At 33.8% G+C, this 9,365-nt stretch overlaps 1 protein-coding gene across 2 annotated transcripts in view; it reads right to left on the bottom strand.

The window, feature by feature from the left end:
- Positions 1-1,084: 1,084 nt before the first annotated feature.
- Positions 1,085-9,365, bottom strand: part of eif4e1c (eukaryotic translation initiation factor 4E family member 1c) — a 37,144-nt gene continuing 28,863 nt past the window's right edge. For both annotated transcript variants that reach the window (XM_028795941.2, XM_028795942.2), the window contains exons 5-7: positions 3,929-4,042; positions 3,614-3,753; positions 1,085-2,343 (exon numbers count right to left, since the gene is read on the bottom strand). In XM_028795941.2, coding sequence (XP_028651774.1) covers positions 2,229-2,343; positions 3,614-3,753; positions 3,929-4,042 — 369 coding nt within the window. In that variant the 3' untranslated portion in view covers positions 1,085-2,228. The remainder of the gene's footprint in view (positions 2,344-3,613; positions 3,754-3,928; positions 4,043-9,365) is intronic.

Raw genomic sequence — 9,365 nt, 5'->3', positions numbered from 1 at the left:
TTTTAGAAACACACAACAGTACAGCGGGAATAAGTGGAGTTAAAATAAACATCGGTATTCATGCACCATGGTGGTAGTTTTAGACTCATCCCTCGTGGACATGACAGCAGGAAGTTTATTTAGGTACCTGGAGTTTATACAACAACCCAACTGTTATAAGTAAATACCTATGGCACTGTTCGAAGGAAAGACTCATTTTAATACTTATGGCAGTACCAGAGTGGCATAAAAATAGTTATCATTCCCAACAGAGACGGCTTGCTTACATAGCAATCTTGGCATGATATTACTGGTATCTTGCTGGATTCCCTGAAATGACACTTTTCAAGGAAGCATACCAGGACATGGTCCATGTTGTGCAAGAACCACAATACACGTTTAGAAAGGCGAAGATCAATTTTAGATTCCTCCATGTCAAACAATGCTGGTTTACTTTTAGAAGCAGCATTGCATTAATTCCCACATTAAAACCTCAAACAGTAAATGTCTTGTGTTCAAACTTCTTTCAAATGTATCTTATTGTATCCAAAAGGACAAATGCATACTGAATTATTGATAGGCATTTTAAACTCCCACCTCAAAAACACAGCTTGGAACAACAGGTACATTTTTTTTTGTTGCTTTACTAAGGCAGTGCCTTTTCTTGAAAGGTGTTTTATCTTTTCATGGAGTTCCCATTGTTTTACAACGAAACGCAGAGGCTGCCTGTGAGGCTGAAGTAGACAAAGGGATCAGAGACATACATACATACATTGATGGATGGAATTAAATATAACAAATACCTTAGATGCATGTTACATTCCCCATTCCCCAAGTTCTAATGATGTCTTCATATGCAGCAATAATATCTACTGAATGAACTTTTTTTTTTTTTATTATATAAAACGTAACATATTGTTTTAAGTATCCAGTAATTATATGTAAAAATTATACAAAGGGTAATTGCATAACACAAAACCAATAATAAGTTTTAGGAATGTATGGTTAATTTGCTTTAGAATGCACTTCCAGATCACATGTTGATTCATTACGCTGAATAATATGTGTGTGGCAGTGTAACATTTATTAAGTTGTAGTAAAAATATGCTAATACAAGAAAACAAAAAGCAGACAAAATGTAAAGACAAGCAAAAGCATACATTAAAAAAAAAGATTGGGTTCAGTAAGAATTTTTGCAAAGCATTTAACTTTTACTTTAAAGATTTAATATACATCCTGGAATTACAGAATCAAAACCATTATACAATTAGAGCAAAATAAATACATTTTATTTTGCATCTCTCTTAAGTAGTGTTTCAACCAGCAAGAAATACAACTCAATGGAGAATGTTCTCTAAAGACACTGGCAACGCCATAAAATCATTGTAATTGTAAAAAGGGGGATGGTAATTATAATAAATCATTTATTATATATTTCCTGAAATAATGGTCTCATTAAATGCTTTAACTTAAGAAAATCCACAGCAATGCTTATAAACCATAAATACTTTTGAGAGGAAACAAAGATTTTTTTTTATATAGTCCTACAAGCAAAAATGCTATTTCAGTCAAAAACCTTAGGGTACCTTAGCAGAAAACTTTAAAACTCATTCACTGAATTCAGCTGTAAGACAGTCGCATACTTGGGAACCATATCATCATTATTTTTTTTTACCATTTGTCTGCAGCAAGTTATTAATTCTATTTATTTTTTTCATAACACAATATATAATACATACGGCATAAAAATGTTAATATGAAACTGTTTGCAAATTTGCTCAGATTTAAATAGAACTCTCTCAGATATACACTAGACATGTCAGAGTCTAGAAGGTATCTTGTAAGACAAAGCAAAAGAACATTAAGAGAAAGGCGGTTTTATTTGAATGTGTACTAAAATCTCCTTAAGAGTTTTCTGATTAACAATACACTGAATTAAAATGTATAGATGCATATTAATGTACTGTATTTCAATGTAAAAGAGTCTTTGACAGTGTCCTTCTTATATTAAACAGGCAGGCAGCCATAATTTGTTTTACATGATCACTTTAGTAAATCACCTAATAATTTTCATTGATTGTTTTGTACTGAAAAATACTGCAGTTAATTTATTGTAAAGTTGAAGGAGTATTTTACATATACAAACATGTTAAAAAAGGACACAACAGTAGTTTACATTTTAGGGTGTGAATGATGTGTTGCAGATGAATAATTTTATAAACCTACAGCAACTCTAACAAAAGTATTCTTCAAACTGTATACATATTTTTTGTTGTGGAGCCACTTTTGCTAGATGTATCATCATGTGACTGGTAACCAAGAATAGCTTTTAAGGGCATGTTCAAACGTTCTTTGTAAAGTTGTCTAAAAAAAAAAAAAAGAAAGAAAAAATTACTTTATCAAAAATAACACTATAAACTCCAAATTGAAAAACTACAACATAAGCACACACAAATGTTATATATAAATTCTAATATTTATTATGTATATTTTCTTTTAATCTTCATTCACTTTTATCACATCAAATTTTTGCATATGGCAGCTCTAATCACAAGAGCTATAGCTTATGATATTTTGATGTAAGCAGATCAAAACTGACTGAAGATGAAAAACATGTTTTATGCTGGGAATCACTACAGCACAAAACATCTAACAAAAGTAAATAGTGTGGATTAGCTACATAATATGGCTGCATAATGCATCAGTCTCAAAGCAAGTAGAAATATTAAGCTCAAATAAAAACAGACAACATCAGAAAAAAAAGTAAATCTGCTTTTTTTAAATTTTTTTTTTACATATTTGGCAGAAGCTCTTATTCCATGTAATTTATGAGATCTAGAAAGAATTGCTTACACACATTTGGTTACTCCATCTCCCACAGTCTGTGCCAAGTGATAACTCATAAGGCAGTTTAGTAGTTTAATGTCCAATGTACTAGCCTCAAGGGCAATGCTGACATACCTAATTCTTTCAAAGTTAAGCAAAATTTGTCATGTTACATTTATTTTATTTCCATATTTAAATGTTTCCGCCCTGGTTTTCTCTGCAAAGGAAATAAGGAAGGAATTGTGTTCAGAGTTAGCAGATTGGTGTCACAATGGTTAGTGCTGCTGCCTCACAAATTAAAAACTATGTTGAGATCTCCAACCCAGCAGTACGTTTTTCCCGTGTCTGCATGGGATTCCCTCCAGGAGCTCCACTTTTCATTCCACGTTCCAGAAAGACATGGAAGTGAATGGGCAATTCCTGCCCTGTAATGGTGCGCCACACACCCAAGTCTAGCTCCCAACTGGATGCTGCTTGGCTGGGCTTTGTCCCCTTAATTGGATTTGATTGGACCAAAAATGCTTTCTTATGTTTTCAAAGTCACATGAATGCTGCCATCTAGTGGTAAATACTACACACATCAAAGTGCGTCTGAATCTTGTCTAGGGCATTTTCTGTGTGAAGTTTACATTGATCTGTGATGTTTACATGTGCTGTTTCTCAGACATTCTGCTGCCATGTTGACGAGAAACTAAGTGTCTCTCGATATACAAATGTGTATGTAAGTCACCAGAAAAAGTATTGGAATTAAAACAAAATACAATAAGCACAAAACGTAATGTACATTTAATCAGTAGGCAACACTTACCCTATAGTCATAATTGCTTCTTTATTTTGGCAGTTTCCTGTCCAGATGGCTATTTTGTCACCTTTTGGTCTAACATTGACGACAGCTCCACAAACATCTTCACTAGCCTCATCAAATGATTCTCCAATTAAACAAAGCAGCTGATAAAGAAGAGGAAAGTTATTTAAGAAACTAAGCTTAATCTGGGTTTAGGAAATTAATACAAATAGACAGTCTCTAAATCAGATTTACTTCTTTCACAGTCTGCCCCCCCCCCCCCCCCACGATGTTTACACACATGATGAATGTAAAGGAAACAACATAAAAAAAAATTACCGTTTCCATCCAGTACCGATCCAAATCATTATGTCTCTGTTGTTTGCTAAGTGTTATTAACCATCTCCCACCGAGCTTATTTCTGTCGTCCTCCCACATTGGTTTTATACCATCCTAGAGAATAAATGCAAAAAAGACAAGCTTAGAACTGTCGGACATTATGCAAATTAATTCACTCAGCTGATTGTTGCAAATATTGATTCTGACACTTGGAGCTGCTGATTTTTGTGCCAGTCAGTCAGTTTCAGAATGCACCATTCCTGCCTTTATCTGAAATCTATTTCATATCTCATTCTGAACTCAGAAACATCAATTTAAACTTGCCAGGCATGTAAAAAGATTTGCATTTTTCATAGACTTTATTTACTCCTGTTCTTGACTTATATTTAATTAATTTCATTTTCCAAAGACTTTGCAATCTTTTTTCACCAAAACAGCATTAGTCTAAAAATACACTAGTTTCAGCACAGTCACAGCACAGAATGTCACGATGTATGTGGGAATGCTCTGATCAAGATTTTTTTTTTTTGGGCCAGTACCAATGTACTAATTACCAACTTTCATTTTATAAGAATTGTCCACTTCCAATTGCTGCATCCTTTATTTTTTTAATATACTAAACTCCTGCCTAATCAGCTGTGTAGAAGTTAACTATTTACAGTTAAAGTAAACTGCAGTCCACAGAAATTGTCTATATATTTTTAATTAAGAAAATGAAATTATGTGGGCTTACTGTTCACTTACAATAAAACATATTAGATAAAGTATTTTAAGGGGATTTTATTTAATAAAACATGTTTAATGATCATAATACATAACGGCTTTCTAATTTAATAAAATGTTCGTAAGAAGTTTGGAAAGGAAATATATTTGCTTAAGTAAATTACAATTAAAATGGATAAACAAAATTATTGTTTACTAGGCAGCAAGTGTGCTTTCTTCTTTGTGTTTTTTTTCCCCCTAAATAATTCTAAGCTGCTCTACTAATCATAAGCTCGCTCATTGTCCACACTCACACAAGGTATGTCTGTTTTAATTTAAAAAAAAAAGTGATTGTGCTGAATATGTGCATTTCTCTTGAAGGGATTTATTTGCTGTTCCTCTCCAGTGACTCCTCAGATTCCTTTTTTTTTTTGATCATCACTCCACTTTCTTTAATTTAGAATCCAATATTTTGGTGTTGTCTCTCCTAATGTCTGCCTGGTTGGTCTCTTTACAGGGAATATTGCAGCAGCAGAATGACAAGTACACTTCCTCAAGTGCAGTAATACTATGCATCGATTAGCATTACAAATACTTTATCATAAATCCTAGAATGGTAGATGCTGAAAAACAACATTTTTTGAGATCAACTAATTTATCAATCATACTTCAAGTCATTTGGAGTGAAAACTGGCCAATTTAGATTACCAGCTAATCGATCGTAGCATCTCTAGATTTATGTTGTTAAAGACATTCTTAAATGTTTTACTGTGCAAAAAATGATCAATACAAGGCTTTAAGATGTAAGTAAAGATTATGATATTGGTGACCACAGCACTCAACTACATAGCCTTCAAAGTTATGCTAAATTGTTAAGGGTAGACAATTCATTACATTTTCATATACTGCAAATTTTGATTCATTAGTGAAAAATAAAATCAATATGCAAACAGCAATATAACAAAGTTCAGTACTTTTTTATTTTATGCAATATTGAATGAAAAATAAAATCTGCAAAATCTCCACTTCTCTTTCTGTTACTATGTCAACTCTGCCGCTGTCACCTGCAAAACAGAGCAAGACTCCGAGGAGGAAGAGTAGTTTCACATCTAAGAATAAAACACACCGTAGCACCTGCAACCTGCCCTCCCATCACTGGTAAAATGGGTCCCTGCAAACCAGGGTCCTATAAAATATTCACTGTTCCACTGCATACTGTATGAGTAGAAAAGTACCAGCTACTTTGACTTACCATGCTGCAAAATACATATCCACCTACATACTGTAACTTGTGGTCTAAAAATACCTGTACATTGTCAGTGGTTAAATAACTACACTTGCCACTAATTCACACACCCAGTAGCACACCCATGTAGCTTAAGAGGTCATCCATCCAAGTCATACTGTCTGCACCCTGTACTGAAACTGTGCAAGAGGGAATAAAAACAGCAGCTTTTGTAGTTTTTGAACAATCTTTTTTGTGATTAGCTCAATGTCTGTGTACCAGTTATGTGGTAAACTGTATTACTACAAGCTTTATTTTAATATTGAGCTTGTATTGTTTCCTTAATAAAAGTTGTGAATATTCCACATATATGAATACATCATTTTCATCTTTGAATCTGAAATGGTTGTTATGTATTTGAATTCCTCCAGCTTATTACTTTTTTGAACACAGGTTAGTAATAGAATTGAATTACAATCAATGAAGCAAAAATCTGTGTAATTTTATAATGGCAAATTTTAATTGCGGATGTTACTTCACTGTTTATTGGGACTGAATCTGAAAGTTTTGCTGAGTTGTTGCAATGCCTCAGTTTCCACTGAAATATGACAGCCTTCAAATACATAATTACAAATTATGTAAATCATAAAATGTACAATACACATATATACATGCAATATGATCTGTGATTAGTGTGGTAATGAATCAATGACTTCCATCCATCCATCCATCCATCCATTGTCCAACCCGCTGAATCCGAACACAGGGTCACGGGGGTCTGCTGGAGCCAATCCCAGCCAACACAGGGCACAAGGCAGGAACCAATCCTGGGCAGGGTGCCAACCCACCGCAGATCAATGACTTTGTCTTTACTTATATAAAAAAAATAAGATAGATAAACAGAGACAGAGGGCAAGCAAGCCATTTTTACTGAAATGATAGTGACTGACAGAGAAAGATACCAGCAGGGTGTTGAATGTAATGCACACAATTGGATGGAAAAACATGTTTCTTCGAGGCACAGTTACTCATTAAATTATTACATTTTCAAAAAATAAACCAGTTTCCTTCTTTATTATTTCATATTATTGTGAGAATATACCAGGGTTTAGGTTCTATATGGAAAATATGCATACACATGTCTATATGGTGCTTGCCTTTATTCTTTTAAGATATTTTGAGAACATATCAAAACAAACTGAATATTGCATTCCAGGTCAAAATTACTGCTGTTATCAAGACGACCATATCAGCCAGCCCTACTTGTTATATACTGTCCTTTAAGAGGTTTATTTCATACATATCAAATTATTTTCAAGATTCTTTTATTTTCTGAAGTTACAGTATTCCTTGAGTCAACACTTTTCTCTATTTCTATGATACTAGTGAAATATTTCTGTTTGAAAACATATTAAACTTTTCTCCTTTAAATTTTAGTTAGTGATGTGCCAAAATTCAGCTTCTTGGCCAAAGATGAAATTTCATAAAACAGTTAAGTTTTTTTTCCCACCCATGGGAAAAACTGAAGAGTTACTGGGAGTCTGAGAATCCAAGTATGAAAGGAATTTGTTGTCTTATTAGTCTCCCGGGCCTAACTTGTGTAATACTGTAGAATATACAGTAATGGATGGGCAGCTAGCTGGTCCAGGTCACAAGAACTGGGTTATGCCTGACTCTGTGTTTGACATTTTATTAGAAATTACGGTGGACCCCCAGAGGTTTACTTCCTCAAGGGAAGCAGCTGACTGAAGTTTTTATTTTTCTTGGATACCCTTTTTGTGTTAATCACATGGAAGTTGCGGTATTTAATCTATATTTTTGTGTGTATGCATTTTGCAATTATGTTTTACCTGTGAACTTATCATAGTGCTCTAAGCCTCCACTTAGTGAAGAGCATTACGCAAAAATAAATTCAGTTGACCTTGATTTTTTTTGTTAGTGTCTTGGTCTGATTTATGAAACGGTTGAGATTTCAGCTGTACTAACTTCTGCTCATTAGAAGACTGCTCTCTTGATCTGCCCTAAAACCACAGCACTTAATCTGCCCCTCCATCACAACAGCAGCTATGGCTTCATTTGTTTCAAGTAACTGTAGCCACTAGAAGTGAGGCTTTGTTTGGTTGAAACTGCATTTTGTTATCAGACAACTTGTATGTCATGCTTATGACATACAAATTAAAAAAAAATTAGATTGATTTCTAAAGTGTTTGGCTAACCACATATTCAGTATATTGTCCACTGTTGTGTATATTATTTGTCATAAATCCTTTTTGTTCTTTTTAAGAAAGTAGTAATCCGTAACTTCTATCAACAAGATACACCCTATACATTACCGGACAGCTGCAAAGAGAACACTTTCGCACTTGTGCATATCAAGATGAAACAGCTGAAAAATGTATATTTGAGGTTAATTTGTTTCCAGATTTGCAGATTAAAAGAACAAAAAAAAAACCAAGTTGTTTCATCATAACCTATTTCCAAATCCAGACAAAAAAAGAAAGTCTACCAAGTATGAAAGTTAAAATCAAACGACTAAACGGTTCATAGAACTCTCAGTAAATAATGTTCTATTTCACAAGTAACCTTTGATGTTTGTAGTACTTTTAAAAGGGCACTAAAGAATATTGGCATTTTAGGGAAGAGGCAAGCAATACACCTGTATGGGAACAGTTCATAAAAATATTATAATGTTGTAACTGAATTATTTACAAGAGCTATATAGAGCAGGTGCCAACTCTTTGAAACAGTAAATACTTTGATAAATTGGAGTTTATTGGGATTCATCACCACATTTTGGTGTCCTTTTTTGTACATCCTCACCCCAACAACTGATGATATCTTTTTACATGTGCTAATCTGTTGTCTAAAGTGAATCTGGAAGGGCACAGTACAACTAATTCTCAAATCATTCCATTAGATATTTAAATTTAGGCTGGAACCTGATGAATTCTAGTTACAGTCTGTATCTGAAGAGGATTCCATGTTTTCTGTTTCAATCTTGACTTGGTTTTGCAATCATTTAGACTTGGTCTCTACCCAACTTTACACTTAGTCTTGACCAGTTGTGTCTTGGACTTGTCCTGAAGTCAGTAACAGTGACCTTGACTACAGCACTGCTTCAGAGTCACAAATTTCAGTCCAAGAAAGTAACTGTTGAGATTCACCACCAGCTAACAACTCCGGGACACAAAGATGCTAGGCTCTGACTCCATTATTCCATGCTTTTCATAATTTAATGAGATCACACACAGCAAATATTGGGGAAATGAAGGGCAAAAATGCTATTAGGCGTGAGTAAAGTGGCCAAATTTTTTATTTTAATGGCTACACAATTTAATGTATATATGTGTGTTTAATGTATATATGTGTGTATTTTTTATTTATATATATAAATATTATATACACGCACACACTGTATATCAAATGATGTACAAATGAAAATTATCAGCAACACCACCATCCCAACAACAGATTATATTCTGTGCTGCAGTCAGATTAATGCTCCGGCTG

Source organism: Erpetoichthys calabaricus, chromosome 2 (genome assembly GCF_900747795.2).
Source record: "Erpetoichthys calabaricus chromosome 2, fErpCal1.3, whole genome shotgun sequence".
Classification (NCBI taxonomy): domain Eukaryota; kingdom Metazoa; phylum Chordata; class Cladistia; order Polypteriformes; family Polypteridae; genus Erpetoichthys; species Erpetoichthys calabaricus.
Note: the sequence above shows the minus strand (reverse complement) of the source record. Positions and strands in the feature narration are given on the sequence as shown.